At 42.5% G+C, this 26925-nt stretch overlaps 1 protein-coding gene across 1 annotated transcript; it reads right to left on the bottom strand.

The window, feature by feature from the left end:
• dap3 (death associated protein 3) lies at positions 1 to 24670 on the bottom strand. Its single transcript, XM_060920524.1, has 13 exons — positions 24531 to 24670; positions 23958 to 23999; positions 18197 to 18319; positions 17971 to 18072; positions 17777 to 17885; positions 17545 to 17637; positions 17173 to 17303; positions 2513 to 2593; positions 987 to 1154; positions 817 to 876; positions 630 to 719; positions 317 to 434; positions 1 to 230 (listed from the first exon to the last, which is right to left on the bottom strand). Exons 1-13 carry the CDS (start codon positions 24531 to 24533, stop codon positions 145 to 147), a joined length of 1206 nt encoding a protein of 401 aa, XP_060776507.1. The 5' UTR covers positions 24534 to 24670; the 3' UTR covers positions 1 to 144.
• Between the last annotated feature and the right edge of the window lie 2255 nt (positions 24671 to 26925).

The raw sequence follows: 26925 nt of genomic DNA, 5'->3' as shown, positions 1-26925 counted from the left end.
TTTTTCCTCAAAGTCGTTTTATTATTTAAGACGTCAGTGGCATATGTGAACTGTATCATGGATCATTTTACACAGACAAAGGCAGGGGAGAGAGAGAGAGAGAGAGAGAGAGAGAGAGAGAGCACGAAAGGAAGGTAACATTTATTACAGGAAGGCACACAGTCTTTCCAAGATGGAGGGATTTCTGTTGCTGAGAAAAATGAGTTCTTTCTTTCCCTCTTCTGTTCGACCTGCAAAACAAGAAAGCAAAGGTTTCCTTTAATGACTGTTCACTTATAATGCGAGTGCATGTTTGCATGAATGCATGTTTACTTACTGTGTGAATGCTGCAGCCAGTTACGGTCCATGTAATATAGATAACAGCTCTCGAACTCCTGATCATCATAGTTCGAAACTTGGATTGGCACAAACGGGTCCATCTTATCAAATCCAACCTAAAAGACAACGTAAAACATTGTTCATTCGTCCTATACAGTATCGCACATTACAACAATTTATACCATTTCTAATCAGGTGATGTCGCCAGAGTGACCATACAATAACAGTAGGACACAACGAGTGCGAAAGCACGAAAGTATTCCTGGATCCTCTTAAATTACTGATTAATTAATGATGGTCTTTTTGCACACCTCTCCCAGCAGCTCCGTTGGAAGGTAAGCAGAGCGAGATGTGTACAGAGACCCGGTCTGAGACAGCGTTGTGATAATGGCTCCTCCAGTCTAAGAAAGAAGAAAAGAAATAAACTGAGCCAATACTATTATACAGAATACTGCTTTTTTTTTTTTTTTTTTAAGTGATATGGTATCGAACATTTACCCAGTCATTCCTCAGCATTTTTCTCAGGTTGTGAATAAGTGTTAGCTCTTCTGTGGACACCTGAGATAGAGGTGTGATGTACAGAATTAACATTAGATGTTAATGGTTTGTTATTTGGCGATGGAATTTGAATGAACCTATGAGGAGGCAGGTATGGGAAAGTGCAGTACCTCACTCTTGTCCTCCTTCTTCAGAGTCGTCCTGCCCCACAGAGCATTGACTCCATCTACAGCCACAGCCAGTCTGAAAGCTCCATCTGTAGCACTTCCAACCTGCAGCCTCAGCTCGCGCAGTAAAGCTCCGACCACATCACTGCTGCTCTTCACACGAGTCACACCCTGAAAACCAATCAGAAGGAAACGCAAACCATGATACAACACCTACATCATCGTGTATACAGCCTGAGGGACAGCAACAGTAAGGCAGAAGGCATGAAGAGAAACGAAAGGATCAAAATTTGAAGATTCATGAGGTTTTTTTTTTAAATTATGACGATTCTCTCATCTCATTATCTGTAGCCACTTTATCCTGTTCTACAGGGTCGCAGGCAAGCTGGAGCCTATCCCAGCTGACTACGGGTGAAAGGCGGGGTACACCCTGGACAAGTCGCCAGGTCATCACAGGGCTGACACATAGACACAGACAACCATTCACACTCACATTCACACCTACGCTCAATTTAGTGTCACCAGTTAACCTAACCTGCATGTCTTTGGACTGTGGGGGAAACCGGAGCACCCGGAGGAAACCCACGCGGACACAGGGAGAACATGCAAACTCCACACAGAAAGGCCCTCGCCGGCCACGGGGCTCGAACCCGGACCTTCTTGCTGTGAGGCGACAGCGCTAACCACTACACCACCGTGCCGCCCCATGATGACGATTATTTATCTTTATTATCTATCACAGGATAGATACAGTTGAGCCCAGATATTCAAGTTCAAACATCTGGGGTCAACTGTACAAAGCAACGGTGAGTGTGGAAGAGAAGTGAAGAAGGGAGTGCAAGCAGGTTGGAATGGATGGAGGAGAGGAGGATGTCAGGAGTGATTTGTGACAGAAAGTTGCCAGCAAGAGTGAAAGGGGAAGTGTACAAGACAGTAGTTCGAGCAGCGATGTTGTACGGTTTGGAGACAGTGACGCTGACAAAAAGACAGAAGGTAGCAGAGCGGAAGATGCTGAGATTTTCACTGGGAGTCACAAAGCTGGACAGGACATGTAGGACGGCTTGGAGACAAAGTGAGATGGTTTGGACACGTATACATAGAGAAGAGGTCCAGGGTATACTGGGCAAAGAATGCTGGAGATGGAGATGCCAGGTAGAAAGAAAAGAGGAAGACCAGCGATGTAGTGAAGGAGGACATGAGAACAGTTGGTGTGATAGAAAAAGATACGGAGGACAGGAGATGGAGAGACATTATCCGCTGTGACGGTCCTTAACGGGAACAGCCGAAAGAAGAAGGAGGACGGATATTTGCCTTTTGGCTCCCAAGCACCTCAGCATGCATCAAACACACCAGATACTGTTGTGTAATGTCAATAAAATGACACCAGTAGTACAAATTAAAACTCCTATTCATTAAAGTATTTTAATCCAATTATTACACAATATTATGAAAATCAAGTTTAGGTGAGCTGAAAGACTGGACGAGATGATGAAGAATGATAATATAAAATATGTTATATAACACCGTACCTGATTAACCAGTTCCGCTAAAGGCCGTCCTTCCTCTGTACTCTCTCTTTTTGTCCACACATACCGCTTTGTCGTCTTTATCTGTCAACAGCAATTTATGATGAGTTACTGAAATGCACATGCCCCATAGTAGCATGGTTAAATTCTCAAATCTGATTGGTCAAAAGGTTTGAATTATTTCACACACACACACACACACACACACACACACACACACACATCTCATCGTTCATTAACACACTAAACTCAGGCAAGGCAAGTTTATTTATATAGCACATTTCATACACAATGGCAGTTCAATGTGCTTTACAGAAGTAAAAACAAACAGTAAACAATAGAGAAATAAAATTACATAAAATAATTTTATTTTTATTCTAAAACAATTAATTAAAAGAATTAAAAGAAAATAATAAGAATTAAACAATAGTAGAAATAAAATAATAAAATGCCAAAAAGAAACCAGCAGAATAAAATAGAATAAAGTTAAAGTAAATTTAAAACATGCAGAGAAAGTAAAGATTATAAAAAATGTAAAAATATTATTAATTATTTAACAGAAAGCATCTGAAAACAGCTTGGTCTTTAACTCAGGGACCGCGCATCTCACTTTACCTCGCTCATTTGCACTATTCCGCACTACCTCACCTTAACAGCTGCTAGTTTATTTATACTGCTTATTTCATGTTTACCTGCTATACCTCAAGTGCCCTTGTCTGTTTGGTTATTTGAACCAATTTGTGTGTGTGTGTGTGTGTGTGTGTGTGTGTGCATACATATGAGTGTTTAGTCTACGTCTAGTTCATATCTAGAGTGTTTATACGGTTTATATTGTCTGTTTGGGGGCGGCACGGTGGTGTAGTGGTTAGCGCTGTCGCCTCACAGCAAGAAGGTCCAGGTTCGAGCCCCGTGGCCGGCGAGGGCCTTTCTGTGTGGAGTTTGCATGTTCTCCCCGTGTCCGCGTGGGTTTCCTCCGGGTGCTCCGGTTTCCCCCACAGTCCAAAGACATGCAGGTTAGGTTAACTGGTGACTCTAAATTGACCGTAGGTGTGAATGTGAGTGTGAATGGTTGTCTGTGTCTATGTGTCAGCCCTGTGATGACCTGGGGCCTCATGTACAAAGCTTGCGTATGCACAAAAAAGCTACGTACGTCACTTTCTGCGCAAACATTCGTATGTACAAAGATTGACTTGGCGTGGAAAAGTGCGGTACTCTACGCAAACCTCATGGCTGGCGTACGCACATTTCTGGTGCATCTTGGTACTTGGCGACACTTAGAGGCAGAGCAACGCAACTACATTTAGGCCTACTCGGTCAAGAGGCATGACATGGCGATAGGCATCCAAAAATGCATCGGAACATCAGGATGCGTGAATTGAAATGTATGTCAGTCATACGACATTGTCGAGACACATAATGCGAGACTGTTGGGTAAATGCCAACAGATCCATCAACCATCCCTTCCATATTGTAATTACGGGAAATGAGAAACCCCAGCAATATCATTTCGATATTATTCCCACTGACTATTGGTTAATTAATTAAATTAAAGAATGCACATGCAGGACCATGCATTGCAGCTAGCTTAATAGATCTTCCTCGCGCATTTGCCACGAGGTGTCAGACTGAAATATTATTAGTTGATGTTGCGTGGGGTAGCCTTATCACATAATTACCAAGATCAATATATGAAACGATTTCCAAGTGCGTACAAATCAGACACAACCGCGGTGTGTGGCGTGTTACACAATGTGGCGCAGTGGCACGGCGTGCCAATAATGGAGCGAGACCTGCCGGAGGACCCAGACCCTGGGCCTCACAACGAGGTGCCACAGCGACATGGCATACAAACCCGGCAGCACTTAATAGCCACAACGTGAAAAGGTAAGGACAGACGGGACACCATTCATTTTTTAAGATATTCTTTTAATGTGTTATTCAGTTCCTTCAATTCCTCGCGGATTCCCTCGAGGTTGTCGTTAATCGCCTCTATCCCCTTTAAAATTTCCCCCTGCGACTCAAGGACCGCGCGCGTCAGCACCCGGCCTGTGGACCCGGCGACAGGGGCAGGTGACAGTGACGCTGGATCCGCTCGGCTGAATTGGCTAGGAATATTGGGCCTACTAAGAGAGGAAGACATTTCCTCAAATACAGGGTGTCCCCGAAAAAATGTACACATTAGAGCACTAAAGGTGTTTTTTTGTTTTCAAAACCCATGTAACTCAAATAGACACTCATTGTAGCGCAGGCACTGCGGACGATGCGAATCATACCGTTATCTTGGTATAGGCTACATTCACATTCAGTGGCATACAATCAGTGACCGTTGCATGTCTCATAGCATACACTTTGAACATCACTTTAATTGGAGGTGACAGAACGATTAAGTGATGTATGTGAATTCTATTACACTGTGCTAAAGGCAGGGATTAACGCGAATAAATGTTAATGTTAAATGTTAATAATAAATGTTAAATGTTAATTTGATTAACGCGAGATTTCTAACATTTAATTAACATTAACGCGTTAGTAAAAGTTGCCATGTCTTTTACCTAACGCGGGCCTTACTGCAGGTCTATTTATACTAATTAACATATTCAGTGTGGAATAATTGAGGGAGGAGACGGGGCAGGGAACGGGGCTCGTGCATGTGCGCCGAATTCCACGTTGATTGGGATGTACAACAGGAGAGTGCGTGGAAACCTTCGTACGCACTGATTGATACATCCGGATTTTTTTGGTCGTACGCAAATTTCCCGATTTTGACGTGCGCACATATTTAGTGGGAAATCCACGCAGGTCTTTGTACATGAGGCCCCTGGCGACTTGTCCAGGGTGTACCCCGCCTTTCACCCGTAGTCAGCTGGGATAGGCTCCAGCTTGCCTGCGACCCTGTAGAAGGATAAAGCGGCTAGAGATAATGAGATGAGATTGTCTGAGTGTTTAGTCTGTGTGTAGTTCTTATCTAGTGTTTACACTGTTTATATTGTTTGAGTGTTTAGTCTATGTCTAGTTCCTATCTAGAGTGTTTATACTGTTTGGGTTTTTTTTCCAATTATTCTATTTTTATTTATTGCATTGCCTGTTTGCACCATGGGTCAGAGAGGACTGATATTTCATCTGTGCTGTATGTCGAGCATGTACAGCATATTTGACAATAAAGTTGACTTGACGGTTTGAATTATTTCCGTGTAACAGCGTGGTTTGGACAGCACTTTTGGCTGTAATATGAGTGGCAGGATGACAGTAACATGCTCATTGTAATACGTTATCGTTTCTATAGTAACAGCTCACATACAGGGACCTGCAGGGTGGACGCGCCACATAGACCAAGACTACTAATAAACAGATTTAAGAAATGTGCTGCTTATCAAAAGGAAATCTGCTAATTGTATAATTGTTGGTGTGGTGTCATTTTTGTTAGGAAATGTTTAACATTTATGGAAGGACTCTTGACTGTTAGCACTTTGTCAGGGTGCTTTTTGAAAGTCTTCAAGTTCTTGGTACAACGGCAAGCGGCATTTTTTGAAAAGGAGAGAGATGATGATGCTGGTTAGGGAACGACTGGTTATCGCAGCTTGAATGTAAGTGATAACAGGAACCAACTTATCTCTCAGCTTTTCCACAACATTAAAGCTTAACTATAAATCATTAACAAGTGTGATGTTTCATCCAGCCATCTATTATCTGTAGCCGCTTATCCTGTTCTACAGGGTCGCAGGCAAGCTGGAGCCTATCCCAGCTGACTACGGGCGAAAGGCGGGGTACACCCTGGACAAGTCGCCAGGTCATCACAGGGCTGACACATAGACACAGACAACCATTCACACTCACATTCACACCTACGCTCAATTTAGAGTCACCAGTTAACCTAACCTGCATGTCTTTGGACTGTGGGGGAAACCGGAGCACCCGGAGGAAACCCACGCGGACACGGGAAGAACATGCAAACTCCACACAGAAAGGCCCTCGCCAGCTGCTGGGCTTGAACCTGAGACCTTCTGTGATGTTTCATTTATTAATAAATTAAACATTATAATATTTGTGCTGGAATATGAAAATAGTTCATATTATTTTTGTATAACCACATGTTCTGTCATGTGTTATTCCTTACATATAGAAGTACCCAGTGTTCAGGAACAGGAAATACGACTTATACTCAATACCACTCCTGAGCGGCACAACAGAAAAGCATTCGCCCTATAATCCGGAGATTGCGAACTGGAATCCCGAAGACGCCACAGCCATCCATAGCAAGGAGCCCAAGGGAGTGAAATCAGACCGTGCTTTCAGGGAAGGAGGAGTGGTATACTATCTCTCCTGTCAATTACAGCTACACTAGCCAACCATGGGTATCTGTGAGCTCATGTGTGCGGAGGTGGATAGCGTTTTCCTCCAAGCGTGCTATGCATCCCCAAACGTTGCATTAAAAGCAGTCTGAAAAAAAAAAAAGATGCATTTGGTTGGATTCATGTGTCTCGGAAGGAAGCATATGATGGCCTTCACACCCCCTGGTTGTTAGCAGTCATGTGACAGGGGACAGCTGTCTGGTGGGTGGGAATTGGCCATGACTAGATTAGAGAGGAAAAAAAAAAATCCAAATGTACCAACTAGATAGAGACTGTGACTAAAGTCACAGTAATTTGCGCTAGCTGTTACAAAGCGGGACGTCTGGTCACCGTACCCCTCAGGGATGGGTGGAGACGAATGTATGTGCAGAAGATATTTATTAAGAAAAATGCAGTCAGGCAAACAAGCAATAGGTCGGGCGAGGCACAAACAGAATATCGTAAGCACAGACAAAGGCGGAATCAAAGGACTAGGAACAGGAACTAGGAATTCAGAAACCAGGAGATCAACGCACAGCTCAGTAATGTGTCTAAACAACTCAATACTTCGCAACCTGAGTTAGTCTTTGGCATCCTTATATATGCACGCTGATTGCGCCTTAATCCAGTGCCGGTGTGAGTCATTAGCAGGCACGCACACGTGAATCAGTTCGCAGTGCACGCTGTCCAGGGTCAGCAAACACGCATGGGTGTGACAGTACCGTAGAGCAGGGGTTCTCAAACTTTTCTACTTTAAGGCCCATCTATTCATACTTGTAACCAGTCGGGGCCCGTTAAAATAAAAGACCCCCAATTATTTTGGCTCATCTATTCTATTAGAATCTAATAATCTATTGTAAAGTGTTTTAATGGGATACAACATCACTCCCTGTTACAGATGGGAGCCCAGGAATTAAATAAATACAATAAAAACAAACTGTTTTTAATTGTAGGTATTGTATTTAAAACTGTACGGATGTGCCAGAAGCCAAACTATGCATGCAGGGCATTCTCAGTCAGAAGGGATTAATGATCCAAAAGTGGAGTCTGGTCCATTAACACAAGAACTTATTGCCATGTACAGCAAACAAGCGAGTTATTAAAACCAAGACGTACACTCAAAAGAAGTGAATACAGAAACCACTCAATGGGATAGATCCTTACACGCTAACAAAGAAGGATTTTTCCTAGGATTTGGAAAATTATCCATCCATTGAGTTCCCCGACATCTCAAACTACCTGGTGCTGCAGACATCGTTCTACATGGACACACAGATGAAAACCTGGAAGTACATGGAGGCGTACAACTTTTTATATGTGGCTGGGTTAAAGATCTGGGGATCAGGACACTACAAGATAGACGGCGGTAAACGGATCTAAGTGCAGGAAGAGTGTTTATTAGCAGGCGTGATATTTACACAAACAAAAGCAAAACAGAAAGCAGAATCATAAAGCAGAGTATTTAAACAGCATTATAAATGGAAGCACAGTGGTGTAGTGGCTAGCACTGTTGCCTCACAGCAAGAAGGTTCTGGGTTTGAGCCCAGTGGTAGACAGGGGCCTTTCTGTGTGGAGTTTGCATGTTTTCCCCGTGTCTGCGTGGGTTTCCTCCGGGTGCTCTGGTTTCCCCCACAGTCCAAAGACATGCGGTTAGGTTAACATGGGGTGGCCTTGGGCTGAGGTTGGGTTGAAGTGCCCTTGAGCAAGGCACCTAACCCTCAACTGCTCCCTGGGCACTGTAGCATAGCTGCCCTCTGCTATGGGTATGTGTGTGTGCTGATTACTCACTTGGGTGTATTCACCGCTTCAGATGGGTTCAATTTCACAGTATGCTTAAAGTGCTGATGACACGTTTTTGACATCTTTGGCGATGTTTTATAACATAAAAAGTAATTCCCGATGATCCATATATTAATTCACGAAGGCGCCTATTTTACAAGTTATGATAAAAAACGCGGCTATTTGGGCAAATTTGACGGGGCTGCAGCACCCAGGAGACGAAAGAGGAGGAGCTATATGACGTCAGCGAAAGAACCTTCCTCCTAACTTACCAGTTTGTTGTTGATGCGACAGGTGTTCAGTTTGTCATTATTAGTATTTTTATTAGACATATATATATATATATATATATATATATATATATATATATATATATATATATATATATACATATACATATATATATATATATATATATATATATATATATTTTATGCCTTTGCGTTGTGTTGCCGGCTTTTGCTCCAAAACCCACAAGGATGGGGTAAGTTTATTCAAGTTTCCCAGAGATCCCGAGCTGCATGCGAAGTGGGTGAAGCAAGTCAGGCGCACTCGTGACAAGTGGGAGCCCTCACCAACATCCGTCCTGTGCTCTGAACACTTCGATTTGGATTGTTTTGACACCCTTCCCAGCTTAAAAGAATCTCTTGGGTGTTCAGTTCAGCACAAACGTGTGTTACTACCATCAGCAGTGCCTACACAGTGTTGCCAGATTGGGAGGTTTCCCGCCCAGTTGGGCGGTTTCAAGTGCATTTTGGTGGGTTTTGAACATATTTTGGGCTGGAAAATGTCAGCAGTATCTGGCAACAAATACTGCTGACGTTTTCCAGCCCAAAATATGTTCAAAATGCACTTGAAACCGCCCAACTGGGCAGGAAACCTCCCAATCTGGCAACACTGCCAGTATTCCAGAGGGGGTCTACTAGTAGCTATGCCGGATCCAAAGACAGTCCTCCTGTCAGAACATGTGTTGTGAAATGACATAAGATAAAGGTACGTAGAGCTATAGATTCTACATGATAATCATAAATGTAATCATAAAGTCGGCGTGATATCAGTCATGTATTTGCTTGTGAAAGCTTGCGGCTTTCATGTAACTGCCGCCTAGCAACGAGAGGCAAAGGGTAAAGAGGGTAGGCTATCATAGATTCTATTCAGAAGAGATCAACACAATTCTAGACTCCCAGAAGAGGAAGAGCTAGCACTAGAGAGTTCACCGGCGTTTTCATGCGCCATTTCCATTGAGTAGAACCAGAGTAGAACCATAGGTTGTCTATGAGTAGAACAGCCAGTGAACCGCAGCGTGTTCTTCCGCTGACGTCACAATATGGCCGCGAGCCACGGACCCAGTTTTCTTGCGCTGTGCAATTAAAAGTTGGATATTCGCGTAACAACAGCTTCTTTTCACATAATTATAACAGAAATCTAACATGTTTGCCATGTTGTATAGTTTATTTAAGAAATTGCATAGAGTCATGTTCGTGTCATCAGCCCTTTAAGTGCATGTGTGACAAATAAAGGTGTCTTCTCAACTTGGGTTCACACTTTACAAAAACTAAACACAAACGAAAGCACACATGGCTAGAAACAAACATGACAGTGATAATGATAATACTTTGCAAAGCCTCTGTGAAAACAGCGTCCGTATATGCGCTCAAATCAGTATCCGGTGTTTTCCATAATGACTAGGTCCCAAGAGCGTGCGCAGCTGCTCGAGCTGCGCCAGACTCAAGTGTGCAAAGGCAAGACAGTCAAGTGTTCACCCGCTGCGTGAGCACAACTTTTAGCTCACGTGTATATCGCCATGTATCGCCACCAAAATGCATCATTTTCATCGATAACCCATCGCAAAGCATCGCGAGCTGTAGCGTGACCGTAGCTTAATGACGCAGATGTGACATTGGATGCAACCCAGCAATTGTACCCTACTACAAGTAAAAATCAGCTTCAACTTGAAAACAAAATTTAAAAAATAAATCCACAGCGTCCAGTAACACTGCCCTATAGATCCAGAACAGTAGAGAGAGAGAATGACAGTGAGGAAAAGCTGCGCCCTGCCGTCCTGAACAAATTTTTTTTTTAAATCATGAAAATTGACAGAGTTATAAGTGATTGAAAAAAAAGCCCGTTTTTCATGGATCATCCCAGTTCGGTGATCCGGATCAGCACTAAGAGTCATAGCTATTTAATTCAGCCCAGAGGTCTTCATGTAAAATTTGGTGATGATTGGTTGAAAACTGAGGGAGAAATAGCATCCTAAAAAACATTAGGAGGAGAATCATAAGTAGAAAGATCCCGAGTGAGAGTAACAATTTCCACCAGCACTGCTAGCGCAAAATTAATAATATAAAAATACCAAAATAGTATCGTCAATCTAGTCACCATTCAACCTTCTCAATTACAATTAGGCCACACCAATTCGATTAGTTGGTTCTCGGAATCGCCGCTTGAAGAAAATGCAAAATGAAAAAAAAAAAAAATCGAAATCAAACTCCCACCAACAGAAAAACATCGTGGCTGATGGTTCAAAATACTGAAGACTGCAGGTTGAGGTCACGTGACGTCGAAAACCAATCAAATCGCCCCTTTCACTTTAGATAAAGACTTGTGGAAGAAACATGCCTGTGGAGGGGAATCCTGCAAAGCCTGTGTTTATGATTGTCAGGATATTCTGTGAACAGAAGCGTAAAATCTTTGACAGGTGTGTCGAAATTCAAGAGGGGGAAAACTTTGCACAGTTGTACTCAAGATGCTGTGAGCTTGTTACCCTGCGATGTGCCAACTTGGACTACAACTCTGTGGAGGTGGGTTTGATTTATATATTTCATTGATTGATGTGAGGGGCGAGGCGGCACGGTGGTGTAGTGGTTAGCGCTGTCGCCTCACAGCAAGAAGGTCCGGGTTCGAGCCCCGTGGCCGGCGAGGGCCTTTCTGTGTGGAGTTTGCATGTTCTCCCCGTGTCCGCATGGGTTTCCTCCGGGTGCTCCGGTTTCCCCCACAGTCCAAAGACATGCAGGTTAGGTTAACTGGTGACTCTAAATTGACCGTAGGTGTGAATGTGAGTGTGAATGGTTGTCTGTGTCTATGTGTCAGCCCTGTGATGACCTGGCGACTTGTCCAGGGTGTACCCCGCCTTTCACCCGTAGTCAGCTGGGATAGGCTCCAGCTTGCCTGCGACCCTGTAGAACAGGATAAAGCGGCTAGAGATAATGAGACGAGATGAGTATTTAGCCATCAGAAGTAGCCTACTCCTGGTCAAATCTTTTTTTCTGTGCATTGTAGATGTTCAACTGACTGTAATTCAATCGTTTATTTAGCCTATCTGTTTACTGGTTTGCCTGATAAAAGACGTGCAGAGAGATGGCATTCTGACTTGTCAGGCACAATTGTTTGAGTTCCCTTTGGGGGCTTGTTTACACAAATAAAAGGAAAAAAATGAAGACTGTTGTTTCAGGAGTCTCCGGGCCAAAACCAGCAGGCTCAAGAACAGTTTCTTTCACCAGGCGGTCAGGAGGCTCAACTCCCTCCCTGTTCTGCCCCTCCTCCCCCCTCTGCCCCCTGCCACAGATTCTGCCCGCACACCCCCCTTCAGCATCTGACATGTCATCCTCGCAGTCCCCCCCCCCCCCCCCCCCCCCCAACACACACACACATACATCTCATCGTTCATTAACACACTGAACTCAGGGACCGCGCATCTCACTTTACCTCGCTCATTTGCACTATTCCGCACTACCTCACCTTAACAGCTGCTAGTTTGTTTACACTGCTTATTTCATGTTTACCTGCTATACCTCAAGTGCCCTTGTCTGTTTGGTTATTTGAACCAATTTGTGTGTGTGTGTGTGTGTGTGTATACATGTATGTATATACGAGTGTTTAGTCTACATCTAGTTCATATCTAGAGTGTTTATACTGTTTATATTGTCTGAGTGTTTAGTCTGTGTGTAGTTCTTATCTAGTGTTTACACTGTTTATATTGTTTGAGTGTTTAGTCTATGTCTAGTTCTTATCTAGAGTGTTTATACTGTTTATATTGTCTGTTTTGGGCGGCACGGTGGTGTAGTGGTTAGCGCTGTCGCCTCACAGCAAGAAGGTCCGGGTTCGAGCCCCGTGGCCGGCGAGGGCCTTTCTGTGTGGAGTTTGCATGTTCTCTCCATGTCCGCGTGGGTTTCCTCCGGGTGCTCCGGTTTCCCCCACAGTCCAAAGACATGCAGGTTAGGTTAACTGGTGACTCTAAATTGACCGTAGGTGTGAATGTGAGTGTGAATGGTTGTCTGTGTCTATGTGTCAGCCCTGTGATGACCTGGCGACTTGTCCAGGGTGTACCCCGCCTTTCGCCCATAGTCAGCTGGGATAGGCTCCAGCTTGCCTGCGACCCTGTAGAACAGGATAAAGCGGCTAGAGATAATGAGATGAGATGAGAGATATTGTTTGTTTTTTTCAATTATTCTATTTTTATTTATTGCATTGCCTGTTTGCACCGTGGGTCAGAGAGGACTGATATTTCATCTGTGCTGTATGTCGAGCATGTATAGCATATTTGACAATAAAGTTGACTTGACTTGACTTTATTTTCAATTATCCTTAATGCATATGGGTGGAAATAAGATAAGCTATTAAAAAAGCCATATGAAACGTGTAACAATAATGTATTGTCTGTTTTGTTTCTCTATTATCAAAGCCCTCTATTTCCACCGCTAATTTTACCATCAGAGCATTTATTTTATTTCGCTCGCTCGCTCCATATTTTTCCTGAAAAAATCCGAGAACCAACTAATTAAATTGGTGTGGCCTTAGATTAGATTAGATTAAACTTTATTGATCCCTTTGGGAGGGTTCCCTCAGGGAAATTAAGATTCCAGCAGCATCATTACAGATAAACAGAGAAAAGAAATAGAGAAAAACTTCTAGATAAATTAAAATAAATTAAGTATTTACATATACAAATATAAAAAGAATAAGATATGGGGGAAGAGAGGAAGGGCGGGAGGAGGGAAAAAAGGGGGGAGGCAGGGGCAGGAGAGATATTGCACTTTATATTGCACATTGTCCGGTATTGCTTATTGTCAGGCTAGGCTACTGCTCCTTCCCGTCCTCTGTCCTCCTGTTACCCCTCCTCCCCCCCAGACAGGAGTTGTACAGTCTGATGGCGTGAGGGACAAAGGAGTTTTTGAGGCTGTTCATCCTGCACTTGGGAAGGAGCATTCTGTCACTGAACAGGCTCCTCTGGTTGCTGATGACGGTGTGCAGAGGGTGACTGGCATCGTCCATGATGTTCAATAGTTTGTCCATAGACCTCTTCTCTGCCACCGTCACCAGAGAGTCCAGCTTCATAACTGATTGCTTAACATGAGACTCAATTTGAATGTTCATTAATTAGTATAAATACAAGGTGATTATTGAAATTCGTGTGCACTGATTGGTCGAGAGATTTGGACTATTTCTCGATAATCACCTCGCAAAATGGCGGCCAATTGATTTGTCACCGTAAGTGACAGTGGCGGCTGCTAGTCTTTCAAACGGGAGGTTGGTCGGTTATGATATTTCCAGATTTTAAGAAAAAAGAAAAAACACATCAATTTTGCCCATACTCTTGCCTCTGATCTGGCTGATTGTTGGCAGGGTCACAAACTGTGAAATAACAGGTTCTTTTGGCCCATTAGCCTACTGTCCAATATACATGATGGTGGTGTGGGGGGGGGGGTATATTTTAACATTTTATATTTTAAAATTGTGGCATGTTGTTTAAAAATTGATCATTATTAAAAGCAGCTCTTTGTCAGGAACCTCAGCAGTAACAGCAGAGTGTTCTGGAATAGGCACAAGCACTGACCTTGGGGAGCCAAACATAGAGCTGGGTGCCACACATTTCATTCAATGACACTTTCCCTATAGACCCCTTTCACATGACGTCACCGCGCCGCGAGATTTTGTTAGGCGCCATATTGGAAGACCAAGTACATGCACTCACAATATAAAACAAAGTACAAGCGAGAGTAAAGTGACACGATGGATGATAATTCTGGTTATGTGAGTACATTACCAGCTGCAGAAAGGGCACGGTATGTGGAGAAACTGGCTGTGATTGATGGGTTTGACCCATATGATAAGACTCGGGGCAAGGGAGAATGGAAACATAAGGAGGACCAGACACCAATTCTGCCATCTGTTTGCTACCCAGACATTGTAAACTATTTGTTGTTTACACCCAGTGCCTACACTCAGTGTTCGAACTATGCCGATATTTTCGGGGGGGTCCCTTGCGTTTGTCTCGGAGCGCGGATCTCCAAGCACATGAGAAGCCTATCTTACGCACATATCACGCGGACTCCACACCTCCACACACGCATCGCGTCTGAAGTCATAACTCATCAGGGGAAATCGTGTCCGCATTGGCATGTTCAAAAAAACAACCTCGCGTCAACAATGATACCACACGCAAGAAAAAAAAAAAAAAAAAAACAGTCAGGCTACTCAACAACCAACCTGGCAGCAGCAAGCAAGCCCCAAACCATCCTAAATTATTATTATTATTAAATTGTAGAAGTCTGGGAGGCTTGCTCCTCATACAGTTATCAACTTGGGGCCAATTTAGCATGTTTTAAATCTGAATTTCTTGCGTTTGCTTACCTCAGTGTCCGCAGATCATGCACAGACTTATCCATTATATCCACAGTTTTTTGCCAAGTCTCACACAGGTTTCTTTCAAGTCTACTGTTGGGCCAATAAATCATAAATAAAACAGCTCAGATTTGTTTGTTTAAGTCGTTTGCCACTCCACTTTATTCTCGTGGGTTCACATACCGCTGCCGTTATTTCCCCCTAATCACGAGTTTGTTGGTCTTCCAATATGGCGCAGGGTCTGTTTACTTCCGGTTTCGGGTGACGTCAGTGAAAGGGGTCTATATTTTACTTATTTTGACTGAGAAATGTTTTATTGACAATTTTGATAACCCTTCACTTTTAATCCAGGTCTGTAGTGTGAAATGTTCTCGGCTGTGTTTTTGTTTAAAAATGTTTTCCAAATTGTAGCTGTGTTTAATTAATATCCAGAAAAATATATATTCCAATATAATATACTCAGCATAAACATTTTAAATAGATTCTATATTTTTGGTCCATCCATGACATATTACTAAAGTAGCCTATTTACTGTTGTTGATGTGGGTCACCAGCCCACGTTTGACCAAATCACGGATCCGGGTTTAATCAAGAGGCATGGCCAACAATACATTTTCCTCGTCACTGAACTTGCTGTTAGCCAATTCACTTTCTCGTACCAGGAGAGCTGAAAGGAACGAGTATTATTCCCTACCTTTTTCACCAAGTCAGTTTGAGGCATTGGTCTACCCTGCTCTTTAATTTTAATTTTTTCCTTGAAAGGAAGACTGGCAAATGGCTTCGCCAAAATTAAATCAGCAATGCTTGGCATCCGTGCACAGCTTTCTTGCTAGCTGACTAGCCCCCTCAAGTTCAAGTTCAGTCACTCAAACGAAATTTCTGGAACTAAGATAGCAAACTTGACAACACTATATTTACACTTTATTTACAATGAAAATATATACAAACTAAAAAAGCTGGTAGAAACCGTATGTAATGAATGAAATCGAAATGTAAGCTGATCTCTTGCAATACAGCACACCACTTGCGAATCCGCATGGGACTGAACTGAAATTCACCTCTGCCTGTCTATATTTGAAACGAGCTGTCAATCAAAGAAAATATCCGGCCGCTTTCACCAATCACCAGTCTCCTCGCGGAAAGCTTTGCCATGTCCCTCCCACTGTGAGGCTGGGAGTCCGTGGGAGGGTGTTTTCGCAGTATTTGTCCAATAATCGTCTTGCATTTTGAGATTGAAAAGCGCAGAGCTCCCAAATGCCATTGAAGTCCACTGAGGCTGGGCTGCATCGCGCTGTCACGAGGGGAAAAAACTCACGCACACATTAGGCGAACTGGGGAAAGTTATAAGGGAATGATTTCGCACTGTAGTTGGGTTGAGCACATATATTTCTATGATTCTGGATCTGAAATAGCAATGTTATAAGGTCGGCTATAACATAAGTCTAGCGCAATTCATCCTACACGATGTTCGTCATTTTTAGACGAGGCTGAGCCTCCCTCGTTGTCTTAGAGCAATCACCCGTGGTAAGTAAGGAAGAATTACAAATTGTGGAGAGGGAAAAAAAAAAAGGCTGTTCTTAACACTAAAGATGCTGCAAAGTTTGGTCTAAAACTATTCAAAGGTAAACTGGAATTGTGATTTATTTTATTGATTTCAAAACAAAGTATTTTATGTGACTCGGCATAGATAAGTGACACAAGTCTGCATGCACCTTTATTACATTTTGAACATTTTAAATTTTTTTTTTTAAACATAAAACATAAAATCACCTGTGTATTTATACTAAAACAATTATCCGCCTCAGGCTCAGTGAATATTGGTGAATCATAACCTTGGCTTCGTCTCGGTAATTATTCACCGATGTTCACGTTGCCTTTGGTGAATACGTGTTAATTATTACATATTACTATTATTACATAGTTATTAATTACCTTAGAGAGAAAATGCTCATTCGTGATTTTAAAATTCTTCAACCACTGGGAGGCCTGGATTGGCTGATCAAAGCGACCTGGGCGAGACGATGAAGGCAGCAGCTCACTGCAGTTTTTAACCCACAAATGAGCTACAGAGAGAAAAGAGAAAGCACATGTTTACAATGTTTGAAAATTTAAAATGCACATGTACATACTGCTCTGACGCAAGTGCTCCCAACCAAGCTAAACCTGCTGAAATAAAGTGAAGAGAAGTACCAGGTATAGCATTCTCCTCACAAGCATCCAGCGACTAATAAATAAAAGAACAGTGGGTATCTGTTTAGCTCATCCTTTTTTTCCATCAGATGACTGATTGCATGAGTTCCTTACCATCTGGTATGTGCAGAAGCAACCAGCCTTGAGTGGAGCAGAAATGCAGGGCGTGGCACAGAGACATGGTCTTCCCACAACCGGTCTCTCCGTCTAACACAGCGTCAAGGAACACGCTCGCAAGAACACACTGAACATATGGAAGAATCAGTAGGAGCTCAAGGACTGTCGTATATAGTGCACTTATTTCAAAAGAAAATTCTGCTTCGAAGTGGTGCGTGTGAGAGGATACAGAGCAGATAGCGCAGCGCAGGTTTGCTATAGTCAGCCTTTTTCAGATAAGAAATGAGCTCCAGTGCTGGCTGTCTCACCATAACACAGGCTTCATTAAATGTCTTTATCTGCAAACACGGCAGACACAAATGATATTTTGTGAAAATCCTGTCAAAATTTTCGACTTCTTCTCTACACAAGAAAGCTGGTCACCTGCATCTGGAAGCGTGAGGGCAGTCCGTGGGGTAACACTGTGCGCACATGTGCAGGAGGAAGGGTGTAGTACTGACCAGCATGGTGCCCTGTATGGCATGCCTGTGGAGTAGATCAGAGGGAGAAAGTGGCATAAAGGACAAGTCAAATCTTCATATTTCATGTCAATTACAAATTAGGAGTACGTGTAATAACCAGCTGGAGGTTTTAGGCTGTGTGTACACACCGGATCGTTCTCTGGAGTCCTGAAAATGGAGAACCGATGTGATGAATCAGAATCTACAGCCACTGCAGCCTTATCCAGCTGCTGCCCATGACCACTAATGTGAAGTGGACGTGTCTGAGACACCTAAAGAAGACACAATGGATTAGTATATACTAACTACTACTATGAAGAAGAAACAAGATCAACTGTGAGCTACTGTTCACTTACGTATCCGCCCGTTCTCGCTTATATCAGAAAGCAAGCAATCGAAGGAATAGGACACTTATTATGAATGTTGACTTCAACAAATAATGAACCCTGAAACGAGTAAGTAAAGAGCAGTGTCTCTCCCCAGGGATTTCAAACAGCATCCTGGTAAACCGTCATTGTGAAATAGCATTTTGCTTCTTGAAATGGCGTCAAACTCCACGCTACGTTTCGTAAATACATTCAGTCGGTAAACAGGAAGTTGATGTGGGATAGACCTAAAAATGGTACACACGGTATAGAACCCCAAGCTGAAGCTCGGTACCAAATATCAAGCAGGTGTGATTTGTAGTTGCTGAGAAGGAAAAAAAAAAAAAAAAGTGTTATAGTGTGGATTTACAAAATGTTCATAACACTTTTCTCAGCAGCTACAAAATCACAACGGCTTGATATTTGGTACCGAGCTTCAGCCTGGAGTTCTATACCGTGTGTACCGTTTTTAGGTCTGTCGCACATCGACTTCCTGTTTACCGACTGAATGTATTTATGAAACGTATAGCATGGATTTACAAAATGTTCATATGTTTCATAAATACATTCAGTCGGTAAACAGGAAGTCGATGTGCGACAGACCTAAAAACGGTACACACGGTATAGAACCCCAAGCTGAAGCTCGATACCAAATATCAAGCAGGTATGATTTGTAGCTGCTGAGAACAGTGTTATGAACATTTTGTAAATCCATGCTACATGTTTCGTAAATACATTCGGCCTGTAAACAGGAAGTCGATGTGGGACAGACCTGAAAACGGTACACACGGTATAGAACCCCAAGCTGAAGCTCGGTACCAAATATCAAGCAGGTGTGATTTGTAGTTGCTGAGAAAAAGGGTGTTTTGGACAGACGGAGATACGGATGGACGGACGGAGGTAAACCAGTATACCCCCCTCCTTCAGAGCGAGGGTAAAATAATTATACTCATGGCTATAGTTTTAGGGTTGCTCCAGTTACCAGTAAACCTGACACCTGAAACAGTACAGTATCATCATTTCACAAATTTTGGTAGCTACCGTCGTTACTGTAGTTCACCTCTTTTTTTATTATATTTTGAAATACACCTTTAAGAGTTAGCGCTTTCGCCCACCCTTTAACACTAAGCCGGCAGCTCGAGGGTGTGACGCAAGTCTAACACTAATGGTGAAGAGCTCTCCTTCTGACCAGTAACCTGCCACACTGCTCTGAGTTATCTCGCCAAGTTTGGGAAGACACTACGGATTGAGCAACTGCTGAATGAACTAATGACATTAGACTGCAGAAGCTTGTTAAGAACTCAGGCTCTCGGAGTGAAAAATGGTGATTTATAGGGCAACTCATAGTGGAGAGGTGGAGTCCCCTTCTACACCTGTGTGCAAACAGGGTCGTGCGTGGCGGGAAAAGGCAACACATCTAACCTGATGAAACATTTGATGCACTACATCCCAATGTGCACAAAGAATTCCAGGAATGGAAGGTGTACATGATGATCACACAGATGGAAATAAAAAAAATAAGTGTCTAAATGATAGATACGGAACTTTGTCCATTCACAATATTTCCCATCCTTAATCTAGCTAAGGCCATCCTTAAAAAAAAATCCGTTTCCTGTCCATCGGGTGAGCAAAAAAATTTTCAGTCGGGAGGGAGGGATTTTTTTTTTTTAAATATATGGATGGATAAGAAATCGCAATGCTGTGTTTGCTTTTTCTTTCAGTACTTTTTTATTACAAAAGCAGACACATTTAATAAAATGACAGTTTAATCAACTGAAACTTGTACAAAAACTTTAAGTTAGCATTTTAAATGCTGACTGCAACATTTGCAAAACTTTTACAAAAGGTACTTAAAATGTCCGACACACGGACTTTTTGTAGTTCTAAATCGAGCGTTAGGCCTAGTTCGGATGAAATTACACTATTAAAATGATCACTGAATGATTTGTTTTTCTGAATCTTTACTATTTTGTTGTTCGCTAGAATACCATTTTGCGATTTCACACTTAAGCAAATGTTTGAAAACTCCGGATCTCCTTCCTTCATGGTGGCTGCCATTTTTTTGTGCCGCACGGCGCATGCGCAGAGCTGATTCAATTCTATATTCTGCGCGGAATGCAGGGCTTTCCACAAGCGCCGGCTACCTGCCAAACAGCCGACTACACAATTTAGTCCAGCTGGCTACTTTAATGACTATTATTTTTGTAGCCCACAGGCTCTAAATATTAATTTTCGATTTTAATAAAATTAAATGTTTATCTAACGGACTGACAATAATGTCAAACTGAACCGCACTCATTTAAGTTATGATTCGCGCTGTTTGTACCGATAATAACCACAAATTCCCCGCCGACTTCGTTGATCAAGGGAGAGTAACTCATCCGCGGCCCCGACATGCGGTGTGCGCGCGCACTCGGCGGAGGCGGTAATGTGTCGGGGCCGTCGGAGGGAACAGAAGCAGAGATGACGCTTATTTTGTCTCCGGTAAACCAGTCTTCTCTCGTTCAATTACGTGCTGGCATCAAAAGACACCGTTGGTTGTAAATGAAACCAAACTGAATGGTTGGAGTGTGTTTTCATACACAAATGGAGAAATGTTTGCTGAGTGTGTAATTGTGTAGCCCCACTGCAGACCGTTGTCGTTGTTAATTCATAGCATGCTCAGCTGCGTGAATGTGTCATGCACCGAAAATAAGAGATTTATAAGCCAGGAACGCCTCATGATGCAATACGCAAGAAAAGAAAGAAGATTTACTGCCATTTTACTTTGTACTTGAGTAAAGTGAATAAATAAATGGTCTGTGGAAAATACATTTAATCCTGGGAACTGCGTGCACAGGAGTTTATTTTGTGTTTCCTCCCCCCCGGCTGGCTACTTATTTGTCATGGCTGGCTAGTATGAGCCTTAGTGGAAAGCCCTGGGAATGCGGAAATGTCAAGTTCGATTTTAGATTTACGAACCCGAAAAAAATGTCGAAAAACCGGGGTTAAAAAAAAATTTCAACCGCACAAACGGCACTCACCCGGCCGGTGGACCGGAAACAGAACATTTTTTAATAATGGCCTAACAGACTCGCCTGCTTGTGATGTAAATTTACGCAATCTAAATGTTACATGAGGCTGACTGGCAGCCAGCTGCTGTGATGATGGCACCAAGGCTGCTGTTTGTCTTCTTAGGCTACGTCCACACTAATATGTTCTAGTTTTAAAATGCATCAGTTTTGCTACGTTTACATGCGACGTCCACACTACTCCGGAGTTTTCGAGGCCCAAAAATGGAGACTTTTGAAAACTCAGGGGTAGCATTTTAGTGTAGACAGGTGAAATCGGAGATATTCGGAAATGGTAACAGACGCCCATGTTCGCTTCCTGATTAGGTCTCAGTCACAATGTATCCTTCCCTGACTCCTCACGCTCCTATAACGTGACTTTTTCCCAGAAGAAAACAAACAGAATCAGCTATTTATACCAGCACGCACATGTTCAGTGTACATGAATAGTCATGAGATATGCGTTTTCAGATGTGTTAATACGGATGGAGATTATTTCTGACGGCACTAAAACGCTCATGTGGACGGAGATAGTCTAAAACTAAAATGCATTACTATGGACGTCGTCTGAGTCTACTCAGCAGTCTACTCCTTAATAAATTCATGAGTGAAAGAATAACAAGGCTATAGAAATAATCTTAGTCAGATGTCTGTAAAATAAGCCGACTTATAAATCCTTCTTTCTACACCTGTCACCCACAGACAGAAAGACAGAAGCAGGAAGTCACTGTTTTCACTCAGTTAATGCAGTGCTTAAAACAATACAACTTTTCATGGTCATTATTTTAATCAATTTGTATGAATGGAATCTATTTATTTATTGCTTGCTTGCACTGGTACCAAACTAGTACCGTTACCGTTCTACCATGCCAGGTACTGTACTGAACCAAACCAACCCTAGTGTACATGGCAATAAAATTTGTTCACGACAATAATACTCAATAATGATGTTGATTACAACTGAGGTACTTTTGAATAACAACTACAGTCGTGCTTGAAAGTTTGTGAACCCTTTAGAATTTTCTATATTTCTGCATAAATATGACCTAAAACATCATCAGATTTTCACACAAGTCCTAAAAGTAGATAAAGAGAACCCAGTTAAACAAATGAGACAAAATTATAATACTTGGTCATTTATTTATTGAATTTTAGCCCATTCCTCTGTACAGAACAGCTTCAGCTCTGGGATGTTGGTGGGTTTCCTCACATGAACTGCTCGCTTCAGGTCCTTCCACAACATTTCGATTGGATTAAGGTCAGGACTTTGACTTGGCCATTCCAAAACATTAACTTTATTCTTCTTTAACCATTCTTTGGTAGAACGACTTGTGTGCTTAGGGTCGTTGTCTTGCTGCATGACCCACCTTCTCTTGAGATTCAGTTCATGGACAGATGTCCTGACATTTTCCTTTAGAATTCGCTGGTATAATTTAGAATTCATTGTTCCATCAATGATGGCAAGCCGTCCCGGCCCAGATGCAGCAAAACAGGCCCAAAACATGACACTACCACCACCATTTTTTAATAGATGGGATAAGGTTCTTATGCTGGAATGCAGTGTTTTCCTTTCTCCAAACATAACACTGCTTATTTAAACTAAAAAAGTTCTATTTTGGTCTCATCCATCCACAAAACATTTTTCCAATAGCCTTCTGGCTTGTCCACGTGATCTTTAGCAAACTGCAGATGAGCAGCAATGTTCTTTTTGGAGAGCAGTGGCTTTCTCCTTGCAACCCTGCCATGCACACCATTGTTGTTCAGTGTTCTCCTGATGGTGGACTCATGAACATTAACATTAGCCAATGTGAGTGAGGCCTTCAGTTGCTTAGAAGTTACCCTGGGGTCCTTTGTGACCTCGCCAACTATTGCATGCCTTGCTCTTGGAGTGATCTTTGTTGGTCGACCACTCCTGGGGAGGGTAACAATGGTCTTGAATTTCCTCCATTTGTACACAATCTGTCTGACTGTGGATTGGTGGAGTCCAAACTCTTTAGAGATGGTTTTGTAACCTTTTCCAGCCTGATGAGCATCAACAACGCTTTTTCTGAGGTCCTCAGAAATCTCCTTTGTTCGTGCCATGATACACTTCCACAAACACGTGTTGTGAAGATCAGACTTTGATAGATCCCTGTTCTTTAAATAAAACAGGGTGCCCACTCACACCTGATTATCATCCCATTGATTGAAAACACCTGACTCTAATTTCACCTTTAAATTAATTGCTAATCCTAGAGGTTCACATACTTTTGCCACTCACAGAGATGTAACATTGGATCATTTTCTTCAATAAATAAATGACCAAGTATAATATTTTTGTCTCATTTGTTTAACTGGGTTCTCTTTATCTACTTTTAGGACTTGTGTGAAAATCTGATGATGTTTTAGGTCCTATTTATGCAGAAATATAGACAATTCTAAAGGGTTCACAAACTTTCAAGCACCAGTGTAAGTTAAGAACAAGAAACAAAAACAAGTTGATGTCTTCCACTTACAGTTAGACATAATCTGTGACAAAGTCTTGGGAGATTCAGGTTCTGTATGAAATAAACAAGGATTCAAGTTTAGATCAACACGTTTAATACATTCTGCTTTTATCACAATTCAGAAATGAAAGGAAACAGTAAATGTACTCCTGGAAAACTGCTCAAACATAATGGTTTGTCATACGTAAGAATGCTGGATATGAGCAGAACAACGAATATCATTCCCAATATTTCTTCTTTTCGGGCAGTTTAATCAGATTAACACTCTTCATTTAATTTGAATTTGCTCATAAATCACTAGGCACAGTGTCAGAGACCCTCCTGTGTCTCTGTCCCTCTCTGTGCTATATGTCTCTTTTACAACAGACTATCCTCTCAGCACCGTTTCCTCCACATTAAGCGCAGAAAAAACGGATAATTTTTCTTCCCTCTGTCTGTTTTTTTTTTTGTGCAAAATGTGTCATTAACCTTGACTGAGTACTGGCAACTCTGCTGCTAACTAACGCATTGATTCCAACGCATGTTAGCTTAGCACAACAAAAAATAATAACAATAATCAAGAATGAAGTTACAGCTGCTTACCATGTTTCAAAACGAGCTGATCACCATCCACAAAGGTATTAATTCATACAAGCCTGACTCTCAACGATGACAAGAAAGGAAGAAATAAAGCTTCGTCCTGTCACATACATACACTCATGGGCGCCGCCATGTTGTTTTAAGGGGCGGGGTTAATTATGACGTCACGAATCACCAGGCAAAAGAGTAGCTTTGGAGAGCAACCGACAATAAAATGAAGCCTCTTGTAGTGTTCTGGTCAAATTTGGCCAATTTGCTCTTTTCCTCTGTCATAAGTATCGTCTGTATCATCTTCTGACTGGCATAAAGCTTAATGATAACAGATAAAGCCATAGAAAATGGTGCAGAATAAAGATTCACTAACACACACGTGCAAACACACACAATTTCTTTTTCAAGGATATTGTGCTACACATTGCCAGTCATGCATGAACACACATATGCACACAAATGGGACTGACTGAATGTCTCATCTCATCTCATCTCATTATCTCTAGCCGCTTTATCCTTCTACAGGGTCGCAGGCAAGCTGGAGCCTATCCCAGCTGACTACGGGCAAAAGGCGGGGTACACCCTGGACAAGTCGCCAGGTCATCACAGGGCTGACACATAGACACAGACAACCATTCACACTCACATTCACACCTACGGTCAATTTAGAGTCACCAGTTAACCTAACCTGCATGTCTTTGGACTGTGGGGGAAACCGGAGCACCCGGAGGAAACCCACGCGGACACGGGGAGAACATGCAAACTCCACACAGAAAGGCCCTCGCCGGCCACGGGGCTCAAACCCAGGACCTTCTTGCTGTGAGGCGACAGCGCTAACCACTACACCACCGTGCCGCCCCACTGACTGAATGTTTGTAAGTTATTTTTTCTTTTTTTACTTCTTTGTTTCCTCTGTGGCATTGTTTATCCATCCATCCATCCATCCATTATCTCTAGCTGCTTTATCCTGTTCTACAGGGTCGCAGGCAAGCTGGAGCCTATCCCAGCTGACTACGGGCGAGAGGCGGGGTACACCCTGGACAAGTCGCCAGGTTATCGCAGGGCCGATACATAGAGACAAACAACAATTCACACTCACATTCACACCTACGGCCAATTTAGAGCCACCAATTAACCTAACCTGCATGTCTTTGGACCGTGGGAGAAACCCACACAGACACAGGGAGATCGTGCAAACTCCACACAGAAAGGCCCCTGTCGGCCACTGGGCTCGAACCCAGAACCTTCTTGCTGTGAGGCGACAGCACTACACCACCATGCCGCCCGGCGTTATTCATTTAACCTCATAATGTGACCAAATCTGTGCAGTTTGCAAAACAAGTAAAGGTATGTGTTTAGGTCACTGTGTTTGGCACGTTTCAGTTTACCTTTTAACCTGATTGCATTTGTAATACTTAAAAAGCAAGTCTCTTGGCTAAACTTTGACCGAGCAGCCTACTAGTCTTTAATAATCATTCAACAAGGTTTTTCACTGGCTTCTGATCTATTTTATTGTGCTTTATTTTGCTTAAAATGTGGTATAACTTTACATGAGGTTTCATCTCATCTCATTATCTCTAGCCGCTTTATCCTGTTCTACAGGGTCGCAGGCAAGCTGGAGCCTATCCCAGCTGACTACGGGCGAAAGGCGGGGTACACCCTGGACAAGTCACCAGGTCATCGCATAGAGACAAACAACCATTCACACTCACATTCACACCTACGGTCAATTTAGAGTCACCAGTTAACCTAACCTGCATGTCTTTGGACTGTGGGGGAAACCGGAGCACCCGGAGGAAACCCACGCAGACATGGGGAGAATGTGCAAACTCCACACAGAAAGGCCCTCGCCGGCCACTGAGCTCGAACCCAGGACCTTCTTGCTGTGAGGAGACAGTGCTAATCACTACACCACCGTGTCACCCATTTATGCAAATAATAATCCTAAACATATGCATCTAAAGTAACAGTGGGACGCACGTTGAAGACATTGAGAATATAAGCTTCATATTAAGCAGTCTATGAGAAGCATTGTGTATTGTTTCTTCCCAGTGAGCAAAACTGATGAAAGGTCAGAAGGAATATATTGAGGACAAAATGCTATATAATAACATTTTACACTCAAATATTTGGCTTTAGATTAAAATTGGAAAAGCACAGAAATCAATGATTCACAAATGAAAATTATTAGGGTTATTTCAGCAAACGTGGCCTCTGGACACAAGTCTGGTGGTTTTTAATCTTAAATATTGATTGAGCAAGAATTTTTACGTTATTAAAAAAAAAGATCATTTTTAACAGACACATCAAATACAGTTTTTATGATGACTAAAATAACAAATGTGTAAACAAAGTGAAAAGCTTAAGCAATCATTTTACAAAACATCTTTTGTTGAAAGTGTGAATT

This window comes from Neoarius graeffei, chromosome 5 (genome assembly GCF_027579695.1).
Source record: "Neoarius graeffei isolate fNeoGra1 chromosome 5, fNeoGra1.pri, whole genome shotgun sequence".
Taxonomy (NCBI): Eukaryota; Metazoa; Chordata; class Actinopteri; order Siluriformes; family Ariidae; genus Neoarius; species Neoarius graeffei.
Note: the sequence above shows the minus strand (reverse complement) of the source record. Positions and strands in the feature narration are given on the sequence as shown.

Coding starts and splice junctions, on each gene's coding strand:
- dap3 (XM_060920524.1), bottom strand. Junction 17,638..17,776: donor TGCGCTGCGCTATCTGCTCT/GTATCCTCTCAC, acceptor ACGCTGTGTTAG/ACGGAGAGACCGGTTGTGGG. Junction 231..316: donor CTGGCTGCAGCATTCACACA/GTAAGTAAACAT, acceptor CTTGTTTTGCAG/GTCGAACAGAAGAGGGAAAG.